The sequence below is a fragment of the Malania oleifera genome, chromosome 9 (assembly GCF_029873635.1).
Source record: "Malania oleifera isolate guangnan ecotype guangnan chromosome 9, ASM2987363v1, whole genome shotgun sequence".
NCBI lineage: Eukaryota > Viridiplantae > Streptophyta > Magnoliopsida > Santalales > Ximeniaceae > Malania > Malania oleifera.
The window spans coordinates 21,640,713-21,655,565 of NC_080425.1; the positions used below are offsets into that span (position 1 = coordinate 21,640,713).

Below are 14,853 nucleotides of genomic sequence, written 5' to 3' on the forward strand. Positions count from 1 at the left end.
CTATATTCCTTGAAATTACATTACTATAAACTAATACATCATCTTTGTCCTAAGAAATTTATTTTATAGGTCATGTAAGTGAAATCACAACCTCAACAAATAAAGTAAAATTTTTGAATTTAAATTTTTTTGACTTTCAGGGCTACCCCTCAAACTAAATAAAGTAAAATAAAATAAAATAAAAATATAGAACATGGTGCTAGTCACTATCTCATTCTACACCGCATTTTCGAAACTGTTGAATTTTACTCATTCCATGTTCAAGATTTTTTTCCCTCATACTCTAGAGAGGGAGTGTTACAGAGAGAACCTTATAATCATCTCACTATTTTGCCCTTCCGGCGTTGTCCTTGGTACAAAGAGATCTTAATTTTCATGGACTGAATGATTCCCAAAGCACACCCAGATCAACATTGCCGCCTGAAAGTACAATACCAACATGACTACAGTCCCTCCACGCAGGATTGTTCCTGAAATCATCAGATAAAACAGCAGCCAGGCCAATGGCTCCACTAGGCTCCACTGCAACCTTCAGAATTTCATAACAGTGTCTCATAGCTTCTATTATCTCCTTATCCTCCACAGTTATTATGTCATCAACAAAATCTCGTACTATGGGCCTGTTCCATGTGAAAAAAGAAAAAGGCAACATGCTGTTTATCTGAGATAATAAGTCATAGCAGCGAAAATTTACGAGTCCATAAATAGATACATATCTGGCTAGGGGATAGCTTGGAAATATCGAAAAAGTAGAAGCATAATTTTATATTTGGGTTATTTACTAAAAATAAAAAAGGTGTCCATTGGCCAGTCACTATCCTAGGCCATTGAATTTGGTTAAGCAAAATGACACTTTAGGGAATCTTATCAAAAAATGATTATTCATCAAAAAAATTATAACATTTCTTCAATTAATCATTCACATTGTCCTTACCAGGTAAAATTTCCTAGAAAAGCTCGAAGCCCGTCAGCGATGGTGTTGGTCTGGGACAATGTTATAATCCTTCCAGCTGCTTTGGATTGAGCTGCATCATTGGCTCCCCTTGGTTCAGCAGCCAAAATTCGAATGGCAGGATTTATGGACTTGGCAGCCAATGCCACCCCTGATATCAAACCACCTCCTACATTTTTTTTTGAGATTCAGATAATAAAAGCTATAAAATAAATAATAATGTTGGCAAGAATAAAATGGAAAATTGAAACTTTTAAAGCTGTTAAAAATACCACTTATTGGAACTATTATAGTGTCTATTTGAGGGGCCTGCTCCAAAAGCTCAAGAGATATGGTTCCCTGCCCACTGAAAAAGCAATTGAACAATCTCATAAAATGTCATAAATCATAATGCATTCTACCAAGACAGATATCAGTTATGTAACGGGGCACTCCATTTCCAAAAGCTAGACATCTCCAAGAAAACTAAAACAAATCTTTTAATACTTTTTCTCTCCAAGCACTTCAGCACTAACCAGGAAAAATCAAAAAGGGTTTAGCAAGATAAGGAATGAGATTTCCATCAAGAACACTGTTATTTAAGCCAGTCTGATAAATAATGCAGCTGATGGCCCAAGGAGTGGCAAATATGGGAGGCAGCTCTAGAAACTAAACCAATCACTTCAATCAAATTGACTGTCTGACCTTCAGTTAGAACCAAAATAGTTCCAGGATAAAACAAATTTCTGAAGATGCATGCATTTAAGCAAAATATATGTGCTAGAGAGAGGTTGCTTCAAGCTAGCTAGTCTGACCAAGCCCGTTTAAGGCCAAAATTGGATGGCCATTTTTAATAGTTTCCACTTCTTAAAATGCCTCCTGTGCTACAGTATTTGCCAAATTTACTTAACACCCTGAGCTTCCACTGACCTGTCTACCTTTGCATAGTACTCTTGGTCCAGTCTCACTCAGAACTTCTGAGAATCTGACAACTCATTTGTCATAAGAAAACTAGGTTGCGTTTTGAAAAATAGCCCACTTAAAATCTAGTGACACAAAGGACCTAAAAATCATCCCTAAAAATATGAGAACACGTAGGGCAATGACTGTTGAAAGCCCTCTTTATTTCTACTATTATACTTATTGTAGAATTATTAGATATCTGTCAGCCTTTATTAGAGGCTGATCTTTAGGAGATTTACAGCTAACAAATCAGTTGATTTGTTAGCTATTTTTGGTCCCACGATCCTACGGGATTTAGGTAGCATGTTACCCAATTCTGTAGATAGTCTTTCCTACTGCTTTCCATTTTAAATATGATATTCTATTTTCAGTAGGTTGTAAATATCCCTAATAACTAGATGAGAATTATCATCTATTTAAAGGGAATGTAATCTTTTTCATAAGTCAGTGGGATATTCAGGTTTCTTTTCCACATTTCAACATGGTATCAGAGCATCCTCTGAACCCTAATCTTCCCATATGACCAAATATGGTATGGTCACTGGGAGATGTGACTCCACCTCTTCAGCCTGAGACGTCACCACCAATCAGGAAGCCATGGTCTCAGGCAACAGCAGCAGTTCAGATAGTAGCCTCATGCCCATTACAGGACACAAACTTAATGGGAATAACTATCTCCAATGGTCCCATTCCGTGATGATGTTTATATGCGGAAAATGAAAGGATGATTATCTCTCAGGGGTTGCAGCCCAACCAAGCAAGGATGATGCAAAGTTCAAAACACGGAAATCGGAAAATAACATGGGCATGTCATGGCACATTAATTCCATGACAAATGACATTGGAGAAAATTTTCTTCTCTACGGAGCAGCGAAGGATATTTGTGAAGCTACCAAGGAAACGTATTCTAACAATGAGAATACATCTGAATTATTTGAGGTGGAAAATGTTCTCTATGAATTACGCCAAGAAGATTTGACAGTGACCCAATACTTCAACACCCTCAACCACTACTAGCAACAGCTGGACTTATTCAAGGAGCACTATTCGATCTGTCCTGAAGATGGAATCAGGTATAAAAAAATTGTTTAAAACAAAAGAACATACAAATTTCTGATTGGATTAAATAAAAATCTTGATGAAGTACAAGGAAGAATCCTAGGATCCAAACCACTGCCAAACATCCGAGAAGTGCTTTCAAAAGTTCGCCAAGAGGAGAGTAGAAAGAAGATAATGATGGGCCCTCAAGATTCTGCAAAAAACCTGGAGAGTTCAGCCCTTGTAGTTCGAGGAAATCCATATAACAGCAGTCATAGTAGACCGAAGAAAGGGAGGCCATGGTGCGACCATTGTTGACGTCATGGACACACCAAGGACACCTGCTGGAAAATCCACAGTAAACCTGTAGATTGGAAACCTTTCTGCTTTGCCAACGACAGAGAAGGACGGGAAAATTTTGTCTCGGTAAATGAAAAACCAACACCACCCAAGCCTAGTCTCTTCAGCAAGGAGCAACTAAAATTATTGCAGAAAATGTTCAGCCAATCTTCAGCAGCCCCTACTACTGTGGTTGTTACCGGTTCCTTGGCACACCAAGGTAATTTTTTAAGTGCGCTTAATGTTAAAAAGGAGAAGCTAGGTCCGTGGACTATAGACTCAGGAGCATCAGACCATATGACTGGAGATGGAAATTTTTTTTCTACTTATAGTCCATGTTATGAAAATTTAACAGTCAGGATAGCAGATGGTTCACTCTCAAAGGTGGCTGGTACAGTTTCTGTCAAAATTTCAGAGAACCTATCACTCATCTCAATTCTATTAGTGCCAAATTTGGATTACAATTTACTGTCTATTAGTAAACTCACTCGGGATCTCAATTGTGTTACTAAATTTTCCCCAAATATATGTGAATTTCAGGTCTTGGATTCGGGGAAGACAACTTGAGGTTAATGATCCTCCTCAAGGAACAACTCACAAATCCGATGGTTTAGTGTCTAGAAGTCAAAGTTATTTTTATGTCATTTATTCTAATAATGATAGTGCCATTATGTTGTGGCACTATAGGTTAGGACATCCAAATTTCTTGTATCTTGAGAAACTCTTTCCTTCATTATTCAATAATAAAAATCCAAATGATTTTTAGAGTGAGATGTGTCAATTTTCAAAACATGTTCGCAACTCTTATCCCAACTGACCCTACAAAGCATCCCAACCCTTTTCAATGATTCATAGTGATGTGTGGGGGCCATCTAGGATCAAGAATATTACTGGATCTCACTGGTTTATATCTTTTATTAATGATCACATTAGACTTACCTGAATATTCCTCATGAAAGAAAAGTCAAAGGAAGGTCAGATTTTCAAAAATTTTAACACCATGATCCAAACACAATTCCAAGAAAAAATACAGATTGTGAAAACTGATAATGCCAAAGAATATTTCAAATCCATTCTTGATGATTATCTCTTGAGTCAAGGTATAATACACCAAAGTTCCAAAAGAAAAAAGCGGCACCTACTAGATGTTGCCCGCTCCCTCATGTTCTCTACACATGTACCGAAACACTTTTGGGGTGAAGTCATTCTCCCTGCAGCCTACCTCATAAACAGGATGCCCTTTCGCGTTCTCAAATTCCAAACTCCCTGTCAAACTCTACTTCAGTCCTTTCCTAATACTACACTCATATCCACTATTCCCTTCAGAGTATTCAGGTGCTCAGCTTTGGTTCATGTTCATAGTCAATATCGGGGGAAACTTGATCCTAGAGCCCTTAAGTGCATTTTTCTCGGGTACTCTCCAAACCAAAAGGGTTATAGATGTTATTCACCACCTACTAACAGATATTATTACTCCATGCCTTTTTTGAGCAACAACTATATTACCCCAAATATGAAATTCAGGGGGAGATTACACAGGAATTCCAGCTTTGGGATATTGAAGAGTTATCTCACCCTTCTTTTGATTCTGGCCCTTCTCACCTATCACAAATTTCTAAATTTATTCCAACTACTGACCCCATTTCTCCTTCACATCCCTTCCTAGAATCTCCCGTGAAACATCAGCATCTGGACACTATTCAACAAACAAAAAATGATGAGTTGATTACCTATTCATGGAGGAGAAGGAACCAAAAGGAGATGATAGAACAACAAGCATCCCTTGAGCAAATCCAAGAGTCTGATCCAAGCTCTAGATCAAGTGAAAATCCACCAGGTAACTCTAATCCCGAGACTTCCCATAATGAGTTACCTAATGATGATAGTGATTGTCCTATTTCTATGAGAAAAGGTGTGAGGTCATGCACAAAACACCCAATATACACTTTTGTGTCATATCAGGGGCTATCATCGAATTTTAGATCTTTTGTTGCCAACCTCGACAAAACCCAGATTCCTAATAACATACAAAAGGCACTAGGTACACCTGAATGGAAGTCCGCTGTCTGGGAAGAAATCAGTGCACTAGAAAAGAATGGAAGATGGGAGATCACAGAATTACCAATTGGAAAACGTCCAGTAGGTTGCAAATGGATAGTCACTGTGAAATACAATGGAGATGGAAGTGTTAACCAATTCAAAGCTCGGCTGTTAGCAAAGGGATTCACTCAAACTCAATCATATGGAATTGACTACGAAGAGACATTTGCCCCTATAGCCAAGTTAAATACAGTGCGATTCCTCTTATCTTTGGAAAAAAATTTAGACTAGCCTCTTCACCAATGCCTTCCTTAATGGAGACCTAGCTGAAGAAGTCTACATGGAAATTCCTCCTGCAATCGAGACACAAGCTACAAACAACAAAGTCTGTAAACTTAGAAGATCTTTATATGGGCTTAAGCAATCCCCAAGAGCCTGGTTCGAGAGATTCACAAAGGTAGTTAGGAGGTATGACTATTCTCAATGTCAATCAGATCATACACTATTTGTTAAACACTCTCCTGAAGGAAAAATTTCTATCCTCATTGCATATGTGGACGACATCATTCTAATGGGAGATTATAAGGAGGAAATGAGTAGTCTCAAAAGTATTCTAGCTAAAGAATTCAAAATCAAGGACCTTGGGAATCTCAAATACTTCATGGGCATGGAAGTGGCACGGTCAAGGAAGGGAATCTTTGTCTCCCAAAGGAAATATGTTCTAGATCTTTTGAAAGAGACTGGGATGCTCGGTTGCAAGCCAACAGATACTCCTATGGATTCAAAACCAAACTAGGAGCCAAGGAAGACAGTGCACAAGTGGATAAAGGCAGATATCAAAGACTAGTTGGAAAACTTATTTGTCCCACACCCGACCTAATATTGGCTTCTCTGTTAGTATGGTGAGTCAATTCATGAACAATCCCAATGAAGAACATATGGAGGCAATTTATAGAATCCTACAATATCTGAAGCTAACACCAGGCAAAGAATTATTTTTTGAGAAGAATCAAAGAAGAGATATTGAAGTATTCAGTGATGCAGATTGGGCAGGATCAATACATGACCGAAGGTCAACTTCTAGGTACTGCACATGTGTGGGGAAACCTAGTTACATGGCAAAGTAAGAAGTAATCAATTGTGTCAAGAAGCAGTGTAGAAGCTGAATTCAGGGCAATGGTACACAGCATTTGTGAAGGAATATGGCTAAGAAGGCTTCTAAAGGAATTAAAGATTTCAAGTGAAGAACCCATGAAGATGTTCTGTGATAATTAGTCAGCCATCAGTATTGCAAAGAACTCAATGCATCATGATAGAACAAAACACGTTGAGATTGATGGAAATTTCATAAAAGAAAAAATAGAGGAAGGAATAATCAAGATGTTGTATGTGCCTCTAGGTCGCCAAACAGCCAATATCCTTACCAAGGCTTTGCCAAGAAAGAATTTTGATGATCTGAGTTCCAACCTGGGCCTAATCAATATTTATAGCCCAACTTAAGGGGGAGTGTAGAATTATTAGATATCTATCATCCTTTATTAGAGGCTGATCTTTAGGAGATTTATAGCTAACAAATCAGTTGATTTGTAAGCTATTTTTTGTTCCACGATCTTAGGGGATTTGGGTAGCAAGTTACCCGATTTTGTAAGTCTTTCCTATTTTACTGCTTTACATTTTAAGTAGGACATTCTATTTTCAGTAGGTTGTAAATATCCCTAGAAATTAGATGAGAATTATCATCTATTTAAAGGGAATGTAATATTTTTCATAAATTAGTGGAATATTCAGTTTTCTTTTCCACATTCCAACATTTATAGACTAGAGTGCTCATCCCAAAAGTCCCTTGTCTTGAAAATATTTGCAGTATGATCCTATTTGTCTGCAATCCAAAAATAGTATGTGCTAATGAGATCGGGCTTTTTTGTCCAAGTTATAGTGTTTATTTGGAAAATTTTGACACCTTGAATTAATGGGGTAATTCACCAACCTCCCTTGAGGTTTGCCCAAATTTTAGTGTCTAGGAGATCACTTACAAAGTTATGTATCTATTAAGAAGAGTAACAGAAAAATTTAGTAAAAAGAAAAGGGACTTGCACATGGTCTTTGTTGACCTAGACAAAGCATAGGATACTTAGGGAAGTTCTGTGGTAGATTCTAGAAAAAAGGGAGTATATGGTTGGAATATAGATGTCATCAAGGTTGTATGATAGAGAAATGACTAGTGATAAGATTATAGGTGCAAAGTCTAAGGAATTTGACTCACAACTCACGATAGGTGTCCATAAAGGACTCGCTTGAGTTCTTATGTTTTTGTATTAGTGATGGATGAACTTAATCGTAGATAGGAATATCCAAAATGAGGCTCTATGGTATTTGTTATTTGCAAATGATATTATTTGTGTCAGAGTACTACTTTAAAAATTTAAGCTAGTACGATGTGGGCCAACAATGTATATCAAGCTTTAATACTCCCCCACACGTACAACTTGACAACATATGGAAAGAAACAATCAATAACAAAGAATATAATAATTTTTTAAACACCACACAATAAATGCAGGCAACAAGACTAGACACGAAGACCTCCAGGTAACCAGCTCTGATACCATGTTAGATTACCACTTTACTTAAAAGCTTAAGCTATTAGGATGTGGGCCGACAATGAATATCAAGCTTTAACAATTTGATTAACAAACTAGAGGTTAAATATAATCGAAGTTAGATTTATGGGGAGAAACTTTATAATCTATTAGTAGGAATAAGGTAAAATATAGGAACTGTAAAAAATGTAAAAAATTTAGTCATCTTAGGAGAATTATTGGAGAAAAGATTAAACTTCATGGTCAAAAAATTGTTAGCACTGGTAGATTTTGATACGATCTACTATGCAAGTTGGTAGAGAAATTGAAGATGTAACGTATTGAGTTAAAGCAATAAAACGGAGAAGTGCTTCAACTATGTTGTGTAATCGTAGAATACCCTTAAAAGTGTAATAACTATCGTGGAATTAAGATTATAGATCATACGATGAAACTATGGGTAAAGGTAATTCAATAAAGAATAAGACTAAAAACAAGATTTTATAGAATCAATTCGATTTTATGCTTGAGAGATCGACAACAGAAGCTGTTTATCTTTTAAGATGATTAATGGAAAAGTTTACAAAAAAGAAAAGAGATTTGCATATGGTTTTTATTGATGTAAAGAAAACCTATAATAAAGTACCTAAGGAAATTCTTTGGTGGATTTTAGAAAAGAAGGGAGCCTACAGTAGATAGAGTAATGACTAGTGTTAGGATTGTAGAAAGGGAATCTAGAGAATTTCCAATCACAATATGTATACATCGAGGTTCTATTTTGAGTTCTTATCTTTTTGCTTTAGTGATTGATAAACTCATTAGGAATATCCAAAATGAGATCTCTTCATATATGTTGTTTGTAGATGATATTGTCTTGATTGATGAAAGTATGAGTGGTGTGAAATCCAAGTTAGAACTTTGGAGAATTGTTTTAATGTCTAAAGGTTTTAGACTAAGTAGGAATAAGAAAAAATATATGGAATTTAATTTCAGTTTGATAAGGGAGAGTATTGGACAGAAGACTAAACTTGATAATCAAGAAATTAATTGTACTAATATATTTTGATATCTTGGATCTAATATGCAAGAGGAAAGGGAAATTGAAGAGGACATACGCAAACTTAAAGCAAGTTGAGTAAAATGGAGGAGTGCGTCAAGCGTGTGGTGTGATTGTAGAATATCCTCAAAATTAAAAGGAAAGTTTAGTAAGACGACTAAAAGGCAAGCCATGCTTTATGGATTAGAATGTTGGACAATTATGAAACAACATGTACAAAAAGTAAAAGTTGGCAAAATGCAAATGTTAAGGTGAATGAGTGGTATAACATTAAAAGATAAATTGAGAAAAGAACATATATGCAATAAACTATGCATAACACTGGTTAAAGGCAAGATAAGGGAGGGACGACTTAGGTGGTTTGGGCATCTGAAATGTAGGCTTAGTAGCATACGTGCAAGGAGGAATGGGTTAGTTATTATTTTTGGTATTAAAAAGGATAGGGTGAGACCTAAAATAACTTAAAATGATGTGTTGAGGAAGGATTTAATAGTTCTTAAGTTAAAGGAGGAAATACCCTCAATCGGTGAATTTGCAGAAAATGATTTATGCAGCCAACCCCACCTAGTGCGACTTAAGGCTTATTGTTGTTGTCGTTGTCGTTGTTTTCTATAGGACGATTGTCAAACCAACTATGCTATATGAATTAGAATGCGAGCGATTGAGGAACAACATATCCAAAAAATAAATCTTGTCAAAACAAGAATGTTGAGTTGGATGAGTAGTATATAATTAAAAAAAATTAAATTAAGGAATGAATGCATTAATGATAAATTTAGCAAACACTAAAAAGACAAAGGAAGAGCAATTAAGATAATTTGGACGCTAGCCAAATGATGCACTAGACCATAGTTACCTGGGTTACCCCCTGCCCAAGAAAATGAAATGGGAGTCAAGATCCATGCCACTAGAAGTGGTGACCTAGATAAGACAGTGAATAACTCTGCAAAGCATGCAATAGTGAAAGGAGAGGGCAGTGAGGCCTGCATGCTTTCAGAGAACTGGCGGTATCAGATTTCAACTGAAAGAATAACTAACTAAGCCATGCAGACGGCAGTGAGAGAAGACGGCTTTGAAGCCTGGGACAGGGAGAGAAGACAGCTGCTGCTGGGTGAGACTCTAGTGACGGCTTCCTGCTGCACAATGGTGGATGGATTTGAACAGAGAGAGAGAGAGAGAGCTGATTTAAACACCCCCCCCCAATCCCCATTTTTCTGTACGGAAAGAATGAGTGACTGAGAAGTTAATTCCCCTGGCACGAGACTTTTCAAATAGTAGTGGATTATCAGAATCTTTTGCTTCTTTAAACAATTGTTGAGCCAGAAACAAAGAATTGAATTAAATCCTATAGCAAGCATAATAAACACATTTTAAATCATGTGTGAAACAATACTCAATCAACTTCCAAGGGCACTCAATTGATCCACATTTTGATGCATTGAGATCAGCATTGTACCTTATAATGCGCCCATCATTATATGGATGAACAAGAACAGCACCAGTTTCTTGCAGCACCTTTGTCGCCATATGCTCCCTTGACTGCATTGTAGCCTCACTCCAAATAACTTGGCCCCCGTAGCGAATGACATTCTCAACTTTGCACTTAGGTGCATTTTTTGGCATAACTACATATGCTGGGATCCCCCGTATTTTTGCAGCCAAGGACAAAGCTGCAGCATGGTTACCACTAAGTTTGGAGGAAGTCATCAGAGAACATTGCAAAACAAAAACAAAAACAAAATAAGAAGAAGAAGAAGAAGAAGAAGAAGAAGAAGAAGAAGATGATGATGATGATGTTAAGAAATAATCTATAATCTCCAAAACATACCTGCTATGAGTTACAACCCCTTTAGCTGCTTTATCATCATCAAGTGAAAATATTGCATTGCATGCACCTCTGAATTTAAAAGCTCCACTGATAAACCATAGGAGGGGTAAAAGGAAACCTTAATTTTACAACAAAAATATTAAGATGTAACAACAAAAAAAAGAAAGATATAATGATTAAAGAACACCAAGAATTAAAAGATAAAAATTAAAACAATCACTACTAATTAGTTACTTACCCCTTCTGAAAACATTCACACTTGAAAAATAACTTCCTTCCAGCCATAAAATTCAGAGATTCCGAAGAAAGAACTGGAGTTCTGTGTATGAATGAGCTGATTCGTACATGTGCTTCTCTTATTGAGGAAATATCAGCGGCATACTTCTCATTATTCATTTCCATCTTTACACCACCAGTAAATGTTGTAGTCAGAGATAGGTTAGACAATTTTAGGGTCTGTTCAATTGTGAAAATGATTTCATTATCCATTTCTAGGTTTTTAAAAGAAATACAAAAATATAACCTTGTTTTTAAGTTTACTGAAAAGTTAAAAACACTAAAAAGATTTTTTTAGAAAACTAGAAAACAAGATGACATTTTCGTAATTCTTTGAAAAACTGAAAATGAAATTTAAAAATTGTTTCCCACAATATAACAGATCCCTATGTTTGGAATCATGTCTAAATATAATTCAATTCCATTGAGTTTGAGCTTCAAATTAGACTTTGGATCAGAATAACTAAATTTTGTCAAAATTCATGCACATCCAAATATAAAACCCAAAAAATCCACGACCCCAAAAGCACAACCTCAATTCATTTTGAAATCAATAATGATACTTGGAATAAATATAGTTCTAAGTGAATCCTATAGAAATTTGAGTTCGATTCAACATAAAAATACTAACATTTTCATCATATGCAGAAACACAGAAGTTCAAAGTTATGCAAAAAAATGTAGAAACTTGTAATTCTTAAGTTAATTTCTTGCCACAAACAAAACCACCCGTCAGACTCTAAACGCTCATTATGTTCAACAAAATCAATACGTCAGAAATGTTCAAACAAAAACAGAGGCCGCACACGAAGCTCATTGCGCGTCACTTTTATTTTCCTAATTCTTCAATGGGGGTTGATACACACTTTCCCTGCTTCTTTATTGGAACCGAAAGCATAATTTGTGAACTCAAATTCATCAAAAAAGAGAATAAGAAAGCATCAAAAGGGTTCAAAGATCATACGGTTGTGAAACCCGCTCTCTTCAAATCGAAAAAATCATTGATTCCTGCGGGCTGACGGATATGATTTGTCAGTTATATTCCCGATTGGATATGATTCAATCCATGCGTTGAGGCAAATGGACAAGCATAGAACAACACGCATAAAAACCACCGTTATGCATATATCAAATTTCCTCCAAGCCCTTCATTTTTATTTTATTAGATTATATTTTATTTTTATTTCTATTTTTTTTAGTGACAATATGTATGAAGTTGAAAGGGGAGGAGTATGGTTGACAACAACAAATTTTAAGTTATCAATATTCCAATGATTTAACTTGTAAGTAGCTTTAGTGGGTTCAAATTAAAACACATGTCAAATGATTTATCGGACAATCTTAAATAGTAATTGTGATTATGTTATAAAGATCGAAAGGAATTTAAGCTAACATAGATTTGATTATGGAAATATTATAAAATGTATTTTGAGAGGTATTATGATGTTGTGGTGGATCCTCACAATTGTCGTCATCAGGTTATGATAGAATAATTATTACACTCACGAATGACTATTCATTTGTGAAAGAGAATGCATAGAAGATTTTATCTTTAAAAGGACACTTCATGAGTATACTATCTTAAGTAGATTATCTCCTCAATGTTCTCTTGGTGCTAAGCGAGCACCTTGAGGAGAGAGCTTCTGGTTGAACTCTTATTATCCTCAATGGGTGCCTTGGGTTCCTGTGTGGGATGTATTGGGAGGCCCATCAATGACTCATCAAAAAATGTAGTTGTGTTACTCTTAGCTTGGAGGTTGAGACTTGCACACATGTTGGTCTTTGGGTATATTCCTGCTCATGGAGTAGTTTCCATTTGAATTGTCTTAATTTCAATGGCAAATGTTGAGAATTTTACTTGTAAGTTTATTCTATTTTGGAAAAACTAAGTAGATGAAGGGAGCTTATATGCATTGTTGAGCCCAAAACCCATAAGCTTAAACTTTTGCGTCAAGTTGATGCCCATCCATGCATATCAAGTCCATGGTTCGAGGACTCCCCTAGTCTTAGCAAGTGGTATAAGAATTGATAGTGTGACATTGTAAAGTTGAGGTGTAAAACTAGCTCTCCAAACGTGCTAATAGCTAAAGGGGGGGGGGGGGGATTGAATTTAATAAAAATAATGTGATTAATAAAAAAATTTAAAGTAAATTAAACTAAATAAGTAAATACACATATTGAAATGATTAAAATAAGGGAGAGTAGGGATAAAGAAATGCAAACTCTTTTGTAGTGACCCGAATATCTGCTCTGATACCAATTGTAGTAACCTGAATTTTATACAACGGAAGATCTCAAATTCATTATACCAGAGTATTGAAAACCTCATTATAACAATATCTTTAATATCAAATTTAATTCATCCTTAGAAATTCTAAAATATTCAAAAATAATAACTTAATATTTAATCTAAACTGCTCTTTTTAATCTCACTCACGCTTCTGCTACGCTATTCTAATTTCAGTTAAACTCCTCAAGGTATCTGAAATGTTTGATAAAAATTGGGGTGAGACACCTCTCAGTAAGTAAGGACTAGATTATTATTAGTGTGTGACTAAAATGAGTTTCACAATATAAAAATATATTTAACAACCAAAGTCATATAAATACACAAATATGTATAAAAGAACAACTTCTCACTGATGCATGCCATGTTTAACCCCCATGATGAGTTGTGCGGTCCGAAAATTGGACTTAACATTGGTTGGCCAACCAAAGTTAAGTCAAAAGTTTATGTCTATAAGATCATTTTACTTACCACATCCTGGTCCGGAAACATGTGGGTATAACCATACTCAGATCAAACTGACTATCCACCGTCAACACTTCCACAACAGTGTGGTTGCATTAATATTCCTCTGTGGCTACGGTATCGAGCATCCACAACATCCGACCCATCAGGGTTCTTAAAACATAATATTGCAATTTATGCAATAACACAGTATAATCATCTCATCATTTTTTCAACATATAATTTGTAACCAAATTTAGTCATTATTCCCAATTAAACACGTAATAATATAACCCCATGAAATTCACAATAAACATGAAATAAATATAATACTGTAAAAATCCCAAACTTGCTCAATTATGCAATAAAATAAATTAAACTCATACCACACAATTTGTATAATAATTATAATTTTATAAATCACTGGAGAAAACGTATAATAATATACTCGGGTATATTTTAATAAAAATGCGGGTATAATCACCACCACATATTTAATTTAATATATTTAAATAAAACAAATATGGCGTATTCACATACTCAAATTTAATCGATCAAATTCTCATAATTTAACTTAACTCAGGTATATATTTGAATAAAACCAATATAATTAATTTAACAAACTTAATTTAAATCAAACAAATAAATATACTTAAATTCACGTAATTAATTTAAAATATACATATTTTTAAAATAAAATATGAACATGAAAATAATTAAATTCTCGTACTCAATTTAAATTAGACATATTTTAAAATAAATTTTGACATAATCTAACCCACTTACCCTAACCCTAGAGTGGTGCCTACGACGTGCGGATGATGAAATTTTTCCGGTTAAATCGTTGAAGAGTTGAGTTGAGACTAGGGAATAATGTCTATTCTTCAATTTCGCTAAGAAATGGAAAAAAAATTGAGAGAGAGAGAGAGAGATGAATGGAAGAAGAGAGAGAGAGAGAGCGAGGATTCTGAGAGGGGGGTAAATTGATTCATGAAGTATTAGGAATCATCCTGATACTTTTATATATATATATATATATATATATATATATATATATATATATATACACAT

The 14,853-nt window shown here is 35.2% G+C and overlaps 1 protein-coding gene across 1 annotated transcript; it reads right to left on the bottom strand.

Moving 5' to 3' along the window:
- Window positions 1-226: 226 nt before the first annotated feature.
- Window positions 227-12,233, bottom strand: LOC131164444 (serine racemase). The gene is made up of 7 exons (XM_058121628.1): window positions 12,016-12,233; window positions 11,014-11,177; window positions 10,776-10,862; window positions 10,404-10,634; window positions 1,225-1,298; window positions 935-1,121; window positions 227-620 (listed from the first exon to the last, which is right to left on the bottom strand). Exons 2-7 carry the CDS (start codon window positions 11,175-11,177, stop codon window positions 374-376), a joined length of 990 nt encoding a protein of 329 aa, XP_057977611.1. The 5' UTR covers window positions 12,016-12,233; the 3' UTR covers window positions 227-373.
- Between the last annotated feature and the right edge of the window lie 2,620 nt (window positions 12,234-14,853).

Coding starts and splice junctions, on each gene's coding strand:
- LOC131164444 (XM_058121628.1), bottom strand. CDS start 11,177: ATGGAAATGAATAATGAGAAGTATGCCGCTGATATTTCCTCAATAAGA. Junction 10,635..10,775: donor GGGGTTGTAACTCATAGCAG/GTATGTTTTGGA, acceptor CTCCAAACTTAG/TGGTAACCATGCTGCAGCTT. Junction 1,122..1,224: donor TATAATAGTTCCAATAAGTG/GTATTTTTAACA, acceptor AAAAAAATGTAG/GAGGTGGTTTGATATCAGGG.